At 41.6% G+C, this 15,004-nt stretch overlaps 1 protein-coding gene across 1 annotated transcript; it reads left to right on the top strand.

Moving 5' to 3' along the window:
• The first annotated feature begins 14 nt into the window (after positions 1–14).
• On the top strand, positions 15–6,393 carry B3GALT6 (beta-1,3-galactosyltransferase 6). Its single transcript, XM_019541591.1, has one exon. The coding sequence runs from the start codon at positions 92–94 to the stop codon at positions 1,121–1,123; it is 1,032 nt and encodes a 343-aa protein (XP_019397136.1). The 5' UTR covers positions 15–91; the 3' UTR covers positions 1,124–6,393.
• Positions 6,394–15,004: the final 8,611 nt, after the last annotated feature.

The following is a 15,004-nucleotide window of genomic DNA, read 5'->3' as shown; positions in this document are numbered from 1 at the left end:
GGCGGGGCCAGGCGTTGGCGGGAGGAGCCCGTGGGCGCGAGGCGTCCTCTCCCCGGGCCTGTGGCTCCCCTGAGGCCAGGCCCCTGCTGCCATGAAGCTGTTGCGGCTGCTGTGCCGCCACAAGACGGCACTGGGCCTAGGCGGCCTGTCACTCTTTGCCGTGGTGCTGCTGTACTTGGCCAAGTGCACCTCGGAGAGCCTGAAGCCCTTGCCCGCCCGGGGGCTGCCGCACCACCAGCCGGCGCCCTGCGGCGGGGCAGCCGCGGGTGTTGCAGGGCCCCCGGCTCCAGGCCCGGAGGCGTCAGCCTTCCTCGCTGTGCTCATCGCCAGTGGCCCCAAGTACACGGAGCGCCGCAGCATCATCCGCAGCACGTGGCTGTCGATGGTGGGCCGCCCGCCCCACGAGGACGTGTGGTGCCGCTTTGTGGTGGGCACGGGTGGCCTGGGCGGCGACGAGCTGCGTGGCCTGGAGCTGGAGCAGAGCCGCCACCGCGACCTCCTGCTGTTGCCCGAGCTGCGTGATTCCTACGAGAACCTGACGGCCAAGATCCTGGCCATGTACGTGTGGCTCGACCTGCACCTGGACTTCCGCTTCGTCCTCAAGGCCGATGACGACACCTTCGTGCGCCTGGATGTGGTGGTGGAGGAGCTGAGGGCCAAGGAGCCGCGGCGCCTCTACTGGGGCTTCTTTTCCGGGCGCGGCCGGGTCAAGTCCGGTGGCAAGTGGAAGGAGAGCGCTTGGGTCCTCTGTGACTATTACCTGCCTTACGCCCTGGGGGGCGGCTACGTGCTCTCTGCAGACCTGGTACGCTACTTGCGCCTCAGCCGCGACTATCTGAACATGTGGCAGAGCGAGGACGTCTCCCTCGGTGCCTGGCTGGCCCCTGTTGAGGTGAAGAGGGTGCACGACCCTCGTTTCGACACTGAGTACAAGTCACGAGGCTGCAACAATAAGTATGTGGTCACCCACAAGCAGAGCATCGAGGACATGCTTGAGAAGCACCAGACACTGGCCAAAGAAGGGAAGCTTTGCAAGGAGGAGGTTAAGCTGCGGCTTTCCTACATGTATGACTGGGGGGTCCCTCCTTCACAGTGTTGCCAGAGGAAAGACGGCATCCCTTGAACATTTTAGGAGAAGGGCAGACTCTGAGCTGATTCTCCATTACAGGGCCCGCTGGAAGTTGGGCTTGAAAATTGCTCAGTTTGCACAGATTGTACGTGGAGACTGTGTGCACGGACCAACATAACCCTGAAATTTTTAAGAAATACAAAAATCCAGAAGTGGAGGGATGGGAAAGGGTGATAGGATGGCAAGTGAATGCAAAGAACATGTTGTGGGGATAACTTGGATGCAGGGCAGCTTGAAAGACCTTTGACTGACTCCAACATTTGTTTGCTGGAGAACACCTCAGGCCTTCACACCATCCGCAAGATTTGAAACCAATGCCTGCTATTCATTCTTTGCAGGGAACAAGCATCATCTGGCCAAGCCTGTTGGCAACATTTAAAGACTGATAATGGGATCACAGATTGGATCAGTGGGAACAGCTGGCTGATAGAGGCATGGCATTTAAGAATAGGAAAATATGTCAGATTTTGCAGTGTTTACGTTGGCATTGGGGTTGCCTAATGTTTGGACAGGGCTTTTATCTGCAAGATCTGAATTGTTAGAAGACTGGCAACTTCTCTCTGAATTTAATCCTTTAAACCTTTTTTTTTTTTTTTTTAAAACATGATGATGTATTGTGTGACCTGAACTATCTGGCAGCTGCAAAATAGATCCGTGTTTGGAAGGGAGTATGTATTATGCCATTTTGCATAAATGCTAGGGTACGTTATCAGTCTTATTTTGGAGGCTAACACTCGGTTACTGGGATTAAATGCTGTTCTTATTATATTCTTCAAGCGCATTGTATGAACTAGTTTTAACTACCTTTTTTACAAGAAAAAACCCAATGATGAGTATGGTCTTGCAAGAGTTAGCCAGATTCGAATCTCAGTATCTCAGACAGGAAGTACAAAACCACCAGGCTATTTGGACTAATTTTAAATATAATTCTGCAAAAAAAATAAGTAGATCCAACGTTGGCTATTCACATGGTATGTCACGGGGATTTATTTTTACGTTTCTCTCTAGTCCTGTCTACACTACAACTGAATTTATTGCTGACAAGGGTCCAGTGTTGAAAATTAATTTCTCTGCCGGTATAGACGGGATGTTTCTGCACACTGATGGAGCTCATTATTCATAGGAGTAATTCCAGCACGTATGACCTTTTTTGCTGTACGTTTTTTAGCTGTGCGAGTAATCCTGATGTTCTGTAATGTTTCTGAAAAAGTTACTCTCAATTACACCATTTGCAGCACTAGCTCTGAGGGGCTTCTCTTTAACAGCCTTTGTCAGCAACACATCTCTTTCCTAGTATAGACAGCGCTTTAATGTTTATGCCTGAAGGCCATGTTCTCAGTGTCTGTCTCACTGTTCATTGCACACTGCACTTTCATGCTACTTCTTTCATTTCCTTCTCTCCCTGGACCAGGGTCTATCTGTCTCTCTCGCTCACCAGTGGAGGGAGACATTAAACGTCATAAAATAGGAGCTCATTCTAACCTCTTAATATCTTTGCTTTTTAGGCCTGTGATATAGTCATTTATACCAAAGGAGTCAAAAGTATTTATCTTTAATAAAATCCTCTTTTTTTAGTTTTGAGTAGCTTCCTATGGAGGATTAAGGAAAAAGACCTACTTATTTACTTTGGGTATTTCAACAGTGCATTCTGTAACTTTCCCATTAAAAGATAAATGAACGAAGGCACTAAAAATGTAATTTATTTTAGCTTTTGCATGGTGACTTTGTCACACTGATGTAAATATGACCTTCAGTGGAATAGATTCCTGCAAAACAAAATTGAATCTGGTCGCAAGAAGCGTAATTGGTTTCTATACTACTTAAGCCTTTATTTGCTCTTTAAGGTAAATCATTATTGTACAGACAGTGTTTGTAATTGTGATTTATTTATTTATAAATATTGTAAATGTACTATGTATAGTAAAAATGTAAGATAGTTAAGTGTCATCTTATATTTAAAATTATTTAAGGAAGGTCAACAGATAACTTATCAACTGCTTGAAATTAACTGATATATATAGTTCATTATTTAAAATTATTAGGGTCTGAGTTGTAGACCCAAAATCTACCGCATGTCTCTCTCAAGCTAGTAACAATGTACTAATTGCCCATTTGTCAAAATATCAATTTTTATGTAAGTCTTTTGCATTGTTGTTTATCCCTCTCATTTCATTGTTTTCTTGGGGTGATGAAAATTTGAGCCACACAGGAGTCAAAAATAATTGTCAAATCTTATATAAGATTTAGCCAGCAGAACAGACGTGTACACACTGATGTTTAAACAGATTTTTTTTCCTTCTGTAGATACAGGGTCCAGCCAGGTACCTGAAATTGAAATGAAGTGCTCAATCCTGCAAAGCATTTACCATAAAAGTCCACCAGTGAGAGATTTTGCATGTCTAAACTTCCGCTTAAGTGCTGTGCAAGCTTACGTGATCACTATATTTGAAATGCGGGTCTTTATTCTAACATCAGTGTTCAGTGATTTAGCTTTCACGGGTTCCTTTTAGCCTGGAATATTACCCATGTGATCCTGAGCTCAGAAATGAATTCTTTTTGAAGGTTTGAGCTTTTTTGATGGTGTTCCAGATTTATTTGGGAAGGGAGGGGAGGAGGAAGAATCATCTTGGTTTTGACCAGAAAATCTGTACTTGGAACAACTTCAAGTGCCTAAAGCCATCACCCTCCTCTCCCCGCCCCACCCCACCATCCCCACGACACCAACCCTCAGACTTGTTTTACTTCACATACTTCATTAAGGTCTAACACTGTTATATCTGTCTTTTTGTACATGGTATCTTGTATGTAGTGGAACAGGGGAAGTTTTTGAGACTTGCAATCCAAAATTTCAGTTCAGAGAGTTTAAGTCTTTTGAAGTGCTCCTGTCCTATTGAGTCACTGGGACGGAGGGTCTGCAGAGTTCAGCAAAGAGAACTGCTGACCATCATAAACCTGTTATCCCACTATAATAAAGTATTCCACTAGAACGTTGTTAGTGTTTAATTGTAGACATATGCCTTCAGAAAGAGCATCTAAATGGAAAAACCTTGAACAGCATGCCTACTGAAAGTTGTAACCCAGAGTAAACAAAAGTCTGCTTCTGTGCACTGTACAAGCATTGATGGCCACACAAAAATGCAATCCATTACAAAGATTTCTTTACTTAGGCATTTGCAGGACATTAACTGCCACTTGAAAACCCAGGCCTAGTGAAGTCACTGGCAGAAGTTTCACTGACTGCAGTAGAGCCAGTATCTTAGCTGAGCACTTAAGCAGTGATTGTGATAAGTAAAACATCTCCATGAATCCTTGGAGAAACTCTATTGAAGTGGGTGGAAGTTTTGCCACTGACTTCAATGGAAGAAAATTCAGGAACATAGTTTATATAAAGAGGGTGGGTTTTTTTTCTAATCTGCATTTTGATAGCATTAAAGTGATGTAGTTGTGATGGTCCAGGAAATAAGTGAGAGGCAAGAATTTTTATGGGTGATACCTTTTATATGGATAACTGTATGGTGGGCAGACCTAGACAAGGTTTCAGGTGTCACAGTGTCCTTCCTCATAAGTCTATTCATACCATGCAGTTTGTTCAGTAAAATAATGAAACATTCTTTCCTCTCACTGCTTTAATTCACATAATGTAAAGACAGTTTTGATTCCATAACACTGATTTTAAATGCTATTCCTGCTGACCTATAAGGCTGCTCCTCACTCAGAAATGGGAATCTGACTTTTATAACCAATACTACTATGGCGTTGCTGTAAACATGCCAGGACTCATCCTTGGAAGAATAAAGGAAGATGGTTTACATCAACTGACATAAAACAGTTTCCTTGAATACTGGTTGATATGGGCTGCTGGGCATGGAACAGTTTGAAGCATTATATTAATTAAATGTGATACTTCTGTTCTTTCAAGTATGATAGTAAAACTACTTTTTTACAAAATGTTATGGCTATTTTTAACCTGTGATTAGTGACTGAATTATTTCTGTTTTAATTTTTCAAATTGGGCATTTAAACCATCTCGGCCACATGTGAGGAGCTGCAAGTTCATGAAATGCAACGTGATACTATTTAAAGCGGACACTGAAAGATTTCAGTGCACCTATTGAATTACTCTTAATGTTTACTGTGATGTAAATTCAAAAAGAAACATTTGAATATTGCTTTCTTGTGAATGTTTTCTAAACTGATATACAGAATGTATTGTTCTTGTTTTGTGTGCAAAAACCATAGCTAACTAGGTCTTACTAATTTTGAAATTTAAATATTTAATCGTTTCAATTAAAAATTTAAAAAAATTAAATACTTTCAGTAAGACTTGAAGGTAGTTTAGGTACATACATAACTGGCTATTAAACACTCTTCTTGGAATTTTAAGCATTTTATTTTCTTGCTAACCTACCTTGCGTATACAAAGATTGCTGAAGTACAGCTTTAAATTGTGCAAATAATGAAGATATTGTGTCTGCCTCGGTTTTATTTTGAGGCTTTGAACTACAGAAGGAACCATTTCACTGCTCAGCTGTGTTAGTGTTAATATTGTGAAAAATTCTATGTTCTGTTTTTCCTTTTTTGTAATGTGAATTTTTAAAAAATGATGTTTTTTGGAAGTGGTAAACTTTGCACTTCTAATATCAACTCCAGCTTCAGCATTAAAGTATGCTCACCATGTTGCTATATATTGGGCATAAGTTGTCAAAGCATGCATACAAATCAGAAGTCAGTTAGGACACATTCCCATTAGTACTCCTGCAGCTGCTGGTACACAAACCTCAATTAAACATGAAATATCCTGGAACTGATTTATTTTGGGTATACTATTTTTCCAGTTAAGAATTGCCTTCTAAGACCACCCTCAGTTTTTAGCCAATATCCAGGAAATTGTGGAAATAGATAAATTTCTTAATTACTGGACCTTCTTGAAGCTGCACACTGCCAGGTAACAAGCTGCAAGTTGCCAGATAATGAGCATGCCTTCAGAAACAAAAAAGTAGTCGATAGGGAACCATGCCCAATATGTTCTAAACAAGTGAATGAGTTTGCATATTTGGAGCTACTTTGCTTTGCCAGATGGGGTCACAGTTGCTCATTCCTTCAGCCTTCATGTAGTAGAGACGAATGGTTAGATGTCTAAAGGTAGTTGTGATGAGAACCATCGTGTGTACTGTATATTATTGGTACCTATGTCCTTCAGTGTTTGCCTTCAGTGGCCAACACGTCTGTATTCTGTGACTTTTATTAAAATGACTGTTCTTGGACAAGTTATTCCTTGTATGGTTTTGGGGGGGAATTGCTGTTTTATTTAAAGGTGCATTGGTTATGCTTAAATTGTCTTTATAGTATAATGTCCTATAGTCTAGAAACATTTGGGTGGGTTTATTCCTGAAGTTATTACATAGGCCACATTTCCATAAGCACCAGTAATGGCAACGTATCATCGCAGTGCCCCAGTCAACATCCAGGTCCCATTCAGACACATAAAAACAGTACATACCCCAAACAGCTTAAATCTAGGAAGAAGGTCAGTGGGCAGGAGAGCAAGAATGGGTCTAATACAACTGGGCACATTTTATAATAGAGATATAGAATGCACAGAAAATAACCGAATTAGTCTTCAGGCAGGTATGCAGTTGAGGAAACGCATGCGGTATTTTCAGTAGGATGTAAGGGCTTGATCCAAGTTGCAATGAAATTCAGTAGGAAGGGTTCTTTTGATTTAAGATATGCCCAAAGCCTATTTAACTGAAGCTTTTTAAAAAAGCCTTAGACAAGCATTCCCTGATCAGTATGATAAATGAATCCCATGAGCTGTTATGGGTTTTAAACATTCTGAAAAAGATAGACACTTCGCTTTGATAGCAGAAGTAAGGTAGTGACACACAAGTAGTTGCAGATGTCACTGAAATCTTTTGGCCAACCATAAAGACATTTTCAAAATGACTTTCTGTGGAAGCAGTATGTATTCTTACCCACCTCCCTTCCTGTCAGAAACTAGAAAAACTAATATTAAAAATGTGGGCTCTGTTTAGAGAAACAGGTAAGAAAATGAGCACTTACAGGTTCTTGTCTTTTTTACAATAAATCTATATGTTTGAATATTTTGCAAATGAGGTGGATACAGGTCCAGAATAAGCCTTAGTTGAATCAAATCATTACTCTGGCTGTAGACTAATTAAGATTGATTTGGGTTGTTAAATGTTAGAGGTTTTCCTTGGCAGCTCTAGCTGTCCATTATCTTTCCTTCATAGGAAACAGCTATCATAATTTCTCCATGGAATACCAACAGTTAATGTTCCTCTTTAATACTGTAATCTTCCAATAAAAAACATTACAAGCCATCCCTGACATATGGAAAGCTTTAGCAAGTTTAAGGCATTGCTACCCATATTGATTAATTTCTGGTGTCGTGTAAAAAGAGGGATTATAGCTCTGACCTAATTATATAAAATGAATCAAGATGAATCAGATACTCATTACACAGAGTGACACGTATATTAAGTATTTATATCACTCCATTTGCTGAGGTGCGGTCACGGAGGAATAGTGATTTGATAAAGATGGTTTCTTTCCTGCGTGTGCATTAATAATGTATTCCTGTTTTTCTGTTTTGAGTTCTGACAAAGCTTTGTTACCATCTCTGCGACAAGCAAAGCTAAAGTGAAGGTGGCAATGAATGTTAATGAAAGATGACCAACCCTCTTCACTCATTCAGGCTTCATCAAAACTTTCAGAACGTGGTCTCAGCCCTTTTTATGTTAAGTACTCAATACCATTCAGGATCTCACAAGGGACAGCTGCCTCGTGCTCATATCAGAAACGACAAAGGTTTGTGACAGCACAATGTGAGTGAGGTCAGAGTTGCTTTATAAAACTTAACATTTTCATTATCTTGGCTGCTCAATGCTACTTGAAACTACTCAGGTCTTTAAAATTAAGTACTGCTTAAGAGCTTTTCTGGATCGGAGCCCACATGTACAGATTTAGTGTTGCACAAATGTAGGATTCTCACCTCTCATTTAATAAACACCTGCAAAAGAAAGCTTAATCCAGAATAGGTGTCTTACTAGCTATCTTCTTCCCTGTACATTTTACACTTAAAACATTACATTTTAGTTCCTAAATGCTAAGGAAAGCCAAAGCAGCTTCGCTGAAGGAGCATCACTTCTCCCATACACATTCAGTTTGGTCATCTGCTTTTACTTGGCACTTTAAGTTGACACTTTGCTGCATAGGGTTCCTAATTACTTGGGATGTAGAGCCAGGGCCAAACACAGGCAAACTGGGGGAGCCATCCAGGACCCAGATAAAAGGTGGCCCAAAAATGGTAATTTTATTATTATTATTGCTGGCGAAAGGGGACCTAATGCTAAAAGTTTGCCCGGGGCCACCGGGAGTCTAGGTACAGTAGAGCACAGTCTTTGCCAAATGAAATCACCAAGATTATTTCACTTGTGATATAGATGATGCCTGTCCTGGAGAAGGGAAAGGTTGACTGATGGCTTGCACCATCCACATGCAGTGTGTAGGACTTGAAAGTGCTAAATATCAGAAATATGAAAACTTTCCCAGGTAAACAGTCACCAGACCTCACATGCTGAGTCCACGTGCCTTAAGGTCCCTTGGATGCAACAGGCTACAGCAGTGGCTTGTCTGGTGTAATTCTTGAGTGTAGACTCTCTCTTGTCCTTCCTTTAGGTTTCATGGATCACCCTCCCATTATTACTCTGCAGTGAAGAAACCTTCCTCATCTGAAGGCACATCTGGTGCAAGCTGAGTTCAGGCTACAGATGTTGTAGTCTCCGCTTCAGCAGTAAACCAGATGAGGCCCTAAGCCAGCCATTCACTGAAGTATAGCCTTCAATTTACGCATGTGAATAAACCCATTGAGATTCCCCCCCGGCAGTCAGTGGGACTACTTATGTATCTAGAATTAAGCATCAGCTTAAGTATTTCATTGGACCAGGGTCAAAGAGATGATTTGGACCACTAAAATTACCATGGAGATAGAAAACATTAAGCAAAGAGCACTCTCTCCCCTGTGTATTTTTAACATTATAATAAGCTGCAGTTACACTATTATAAAAAGTGAGAAGGGTTTCACTCCATTTTAGAAATTTATCCCAGAAATGTCAGCTCTGCCAAGGTGTAAATTAAGTTATTTTGGGGTAGAATGGGGGGAAAAAATATGTAATTAGCAGTGTCCTACTTTATTTAACACTGTCATTGTACATTCAACATAGATATTGTTCTGTGCTTTAAAACTCTTCATTAGCATGCAGCTACATGAAGCACACCACATGAGTCTGAGACTAGCATCTGCTCCTCCATATTTATCTCATTTGTATCCTGTTAATAATGCCTTTTGAATGTGATCCTGTGCTGTTAAAGCCTATGGAAGCTTTACCATTGACTTCAATAGGAGTTCTAGGTGCACAGCCCCTTTGAAATTCAAGCTCTAACTAACTCATTATCATTGAAGTGCAGTTTCTCTTGGGTCTGGCAAATTTGCTTGTTTCTAGCTTGAACAAACTCATGTTTATGGCATAAAAAGCCATGGAGTATTTGAGTATATGTTTGAGTAGTTGATGCTACCTCAAGCCAAGGAGAACAGCTAGCAGAAAACTGAACTTTCAAATGGGATTTATAGTTCTGGGATTCGGCTAACACAAAGCCAAGTTACATGCTGAATGCTCTTAGTTGGTCTTTAATCTCTCGACTGTGGCAGTTCATCATACAGGAATGGCTGACAGTGGTAATGCCGGTGAATATTTTATAGCAAACAGCTCTGGTCATTCCTCTGTGAAATGCCCATGTGTTTTTTAGATTAGGCTACCAATTCTAACAAATTTCCACCTCAGATCTCATGAATGTCATCTTCTGCTCATAGAAACCTTCCTTCTATATTTCTAAGAATAGAAAAGCCTGCACCAATTTAAAGTAGCCTTGAATTAACTGATCAGCACAGAGACCTTAGTTCTGCAGGGACTAACGCCCATGTGCCGTTCCACTGGTTTCCACAGCAGCCCGATGCAAGCATTCGTGCATGAAGATCCGGATCAAGGACCATGCCCTGTTTTAATATAAACCCGTGCATTCAGCTATTGTTCTCTTGGCCTGAACCAGCTCAGGTTTATCGCGCTCAATAACACACAGCCGAGCCCATCTATGCTCTCTGAATTCTCTAAAGTGGGGGCGATGCTGAAGATGACTGTGGTGGGAGAGGATGAGGCATCCAGTTTTTATTGTTTAGCTTTGCTGTTGAGTGGGGTGGAAATGCTGGAGCGGTAATACTAATAAGGAAGCAATTCTAATATTTGTGCCAAATAATGCCAAAGGCGCCTGCAGCAAAAGGTGGGCTTTCTTTTGATGGAATCTGTTATAAATCTATATGTTTTGCCTGCTGGGTCTGCTTGCAGCGGAGGACTCCTAGAACAGCTTCTCACTGAAGCCGGTGTTGCTGCATTTATATGCACTTGCTTTCCGAGGCAGGTATGCTTGTTTCATGGCTGTACTCTGAATTTCACCCTGTGCTAGAGGAAAGGGAAAGAGGTGCTCATTCGTATGCCTCTGTGTGTTGCATGAAATGCGTGGAATGCAAATGCGTCAAAAGGTATTAAGGTTGAGGTTTTCATAGGTCTAAGGGGACTAAACTTCCGGCTCCCATCGACTTTCGATGGGAATTGGGTATCTAACTCCCTTAGGTTCTTCCTCCAATCCCAGTCATGGTGTCTCAGGTTTGGAATATTACCCTTTTAATTGAGAATCTTGCTTATAAAATGATCATTAATTAGACTCCTCCACATTTCAGTAACATGCTGCCCCCCACTGACCTTCCCTAGTTGCTGCTTTGACTGTTTTTAAATTCTTTTTTTAGATTAAAAATAAAAGCTAGGGAGGCAGATCTGAAACCTTTGGGCCAACGTGACTAATTACAAGGGCGTGCTGAGGTAAGCAGGTTTCAGCTTTTGCACAGAAATAAAATCTTCCTCTTTTGTGTCAAGCAGTGTCAGCATCAGTCTGGTTATCAGGAGGTACATGACAATCTTTATAAAACATAATGCATCATCAAGATAATAACACAAACCTCTTTTGCCTTTGAAACACAAACCAGCATATATTTCTGAGTGTTAGGGATTTGTCTGCGTGTAGTTTACCATCATGGACCTTAGGCTTAAAATAATAATTAAACAGGAAAGTAAGGGATATAATGACACAATCAGGGCCAAATTCATGCTTTTCTCTGCCCTTGTACCTATTTTTCCAACTCTGACTTTTTTCCAGCAAGATGAAATTACATGCTGGGAATTCAGTACTTTATTGTTCAGAATCGTATGCGAGCACATCAGCGGTTGGACCCAGCACCTTGGCACTGAGCATGCATATTGCTGCTTCCTTATGTTGGAGCCTTGCCCCCTGTCTGCTAAGTAAAAAAAAAAAAAAGGTATGATTATTTTTTCACCTACTAGCTGTGCTGCAAAGCTGAAATGGCATGGAGTAGCACGGCTGAAGACTGAGCTGCCTCTTTTTCTGCCTCATGCACCTGCATTTGAGGTCACCACCCCTGCCTGCCATTGATGTGGGCAGCCGGGAACAGGGATCTGTCCATCCTGGGTGGGTGGTGGCTCCCAAAAATGAAGGCTCTAGCTCATAATGCAAAGAAGAACCCAGAACACAAAGAGATTCCTTGGGACAAATAATGAGAAAAACAGGGATGCGAGTGAGGATCACAGGTTTAAAGCTAGAGGAATGGACAGGGCCATTAATGAGAGAGCTCCGTCCAGCCTCCAGTGCTCCAAGAAGGAGCCTAAGGAATCATCGGGTGCTGACTACAGGGACTGGGGATGCATGCAGGGCCAAAGGGATGAAATCAGGTCCCACCTCTTCCCACCAAGCTTCTTCCACCTGGGCTGATGGATGATCATGTTGGTTGGTACAAGGAGGCAATTAGCAAGGAAGTCTTGTGACCTGAGTGGGCAGGGTTGGGGATCTGGGTGGACAGGGAGTGGGGAAAAGCGGAACCAGAACCTCAGCAGGAAGCTCTAGAGGAGACAGAAGATGGGCTACTGCTGATGCACATCAGCTATACTCTTTCCAGAATCTCCCTCACATCATAGAAAGGCAGCAGTTGCCAGAGGACTCAGTGAACATGCCACCAACACTTGTGTCTCCTCCTTGCAGCATCAGGAAAGAGCTGCCTGCATACTTGGTCAGCCAGTTGTGGAACAAAGGTGTAAAGAAGGCTGACCCACCTGTATGGTAGAAGGTCCTGCCCCTTTGTATCAGGGTAGGATATGGAGGCAAGATAGTGGGTTATGAGTAGTGTGAGCATGTACAGATGCATAATATAAGGGCTGGTTTGGAAGTGGGCTAGCTGAATGGCATCAGGACTACTCAAGGGATGTATTAGAGGGCTCCTGAGACAGGAGCTCCAGTTGGCCAAGGCATATGGGGAGGCCAGGAGCATTGTCTCACGGGGCTTTCTGTAGATAGGCAAGAGATACAGGAGACAGGACTTCATCATAGGACTTTCTGGAGATAGGCAAGAGATACAAGGACAAGACTCCATCACCTCCTGGAGCATACAGCAGGGAATACACTGAGCATCACTGACAAAAATTCAGCCTAACATCAATTCTGGTTGTGTTTGAGTCATAATACTTTATCCCCCAGTCTGGAGATGGAGAAGCTGTTGTTATTAGAGGTAAAGTAATTTCCTCAAAGCTATACAGCAAATTAGTGAAGATAACCCAGGAGTGTTGGCTCCTAATATTCCCTCCTCTAATTGCTGGATTCTGGGGAGATAATTAAATGATTTATAATCAGCCAAACATGGGGCTGGAAGCTAGTGATGCAGAATACGTGTGGATCATGCTCATAACAGGCATTTCTACCCTTAAAAATCTGAGTAGAATTGAGAATGATGTTCTTGATCATAATTACACTGTAAAGAATCTGTCCTGCTGCCATTGTTCCACTGCAGTACTCCAAAAAGAGTCACATTTATTGAAGAATCTCCGCAGACACATCAATATCTGAGGCTGTCTGATGCTATCAATGACCCAAAGAATGCAGACAATGGCTTCAATGCTGCATAGCCTCTACTAAAACCTTCAGATGCAACTTAATGTTGAAAAGCTTAGATTGATTTTTCAGATGAATCCATTTTATGAGCTGAGTAAGGCTCCTAGCTGAAGCCTTAAATATTCCTTAGTATTATGATTATTATTCAAAGGTCAAGTATTTATATAATCTGCCTGAAATTTGACATTTTTTCAAACTCAGAACAGTACCCTGAAATGTTCAGCATTAATCACTGTAAACTCACAAAATAACAAGCTTTAGAATACATATCTGGGGATTTTTTTTTCCTTGCAATTTGTTTGAAAAGTGCTTTGCTACCGTAAATTTACTTGTAGTAATCCCCTGGTGAGATAAGTAAATAGTCTCTCCAGTTGACAGCTACAGGGCTAAATTAAGTCATGGTGAAAGCAAGCAGAACATCAAAGTTGTTGCCCCTGCATATATGGCTATTCAAATTTGGCACGAAGTATGTAAATGCAAGACACAGAGACTCCACAATTTACCGAGGATCATACAGAAAATGTGGGCTCAGCTAGGGATGGCACTCAGTATATTGCTGACTCTCAGGATGTTATCAGTCTCAACATAGCTGGTGTTTTTTTTCATAAAGCTCCAGTCCCTGGAATCTGCTGATTATGTGACAGCAAGAAACTGAAGAAAAGCTTAGATCTCCAATAGTCAGAACATTTGCTTTGAACGATCAAAACATTACAGCTGAAAAAACAACACACACCGTTTTTATCTATTGGACACCATTTTTATTATATTGGGGACGAGTGAGATTTTTCAAGCTAGATACCAAGGGGAGGGTTGCAGCCCTCCAAAATTGGGAATCACTGCTCTATGGCCCCTGAGCAAGACACCGAGGTCTACATTTTTTGAATAAATGCTGCTAATTCTCAGTGCCCACCGTGAGCCATCTGGAGCCTGCTAAGCAGCAGCACTGAGGAGCTGAACGGATCCAAATTCAAGCCCCTTGGACCAGCAGGTGCTCACTCAGAGTCTCTCTCTGCAAAGCAGGTTCAGGGCATCACTTTGGCCATTCAAAATGCATAGGAATACCTTGAACATCCTGTCTTAAGCGTCTTGTGCTCAGGCTTATCCTTTTGCAAAATGCTGTTGAGCTTAATTAATATTTATAAGGCACTTCACAATTGCCAGGTTATAAATGCGATCTACTCTTTCCCTGGCATCAAATGGTAAATCAAGTCAACATGGCTCTTTTTTTGTCCACTACAAATCCAGCACAGTATTTAAACTTTAATAGCACATTTCAACAGAGTGCTCACCTGCTATCATTAATAACCCTAAATAAATTATGTAGAGTGGGAACTAACAAACGTAAATCAGCGTATCCATTATTACTTTTATACAGGGTTGGCAATTATGTGCTGAAACCTCTCGAGTCATTCATTTCAATTGGTTGCTTTCATTCAGCTTGCCATGTTCAGAGTTCAAATACATAAAAGAGAAGAGTCTTACTAATAGCTTGTTCAAGGATCATAAGTGCTAGCGTACTATATGGCTGGAAAAAATTATTTCCTAATCACAGTGATATATGCTTCGAACTCTAAAAGGGCTTTTTAAGTAAATAGTGTTCTCAATTTCAACCGAAGAGTTGATCTAAACTGCTTAGAACTGGAAACCAACCTACATTAAACTGAGAATCTGAAGTTGGAAAAAGCCCAGGAAAGTTCCCATGTTGTTTTTCTTTTCATAACCCTGAGATTTTAAGTCCCTTTTAAATTCCCATTAGAGCCCATTGGAAATGTTTCCTGTGTTTTAATT

The sequence above is a fragment of the Crocodylus porosus genome, unplaced genomic scaffold (assembly GCF_001723895.1).
Source record: "Crocodylus porosus isolate Cpor-Errol unplaced genomic scaffold, CroPor_comp1, whole genome shotgun sequence".
Classification (NCBI taxonomy): Eukaryota; Metazoa; Chordata; order Crocodylia; family Crocodylidae; genus Crocodylus; species Crocodylus porosus.
This window is presented reverse-complemented; position numbering and strand designations above follow the sequence as displayed.

What these genes read in the sequence shown, in the direction of transcription:
- B3GALT6 (XM_019541591.1), top strand. Translation starts at nt 92, where the DNA reads ATGAAGCTGTTGCGGCTGCTGTGCCGCCACAAGACGGCACTGGGCCTA.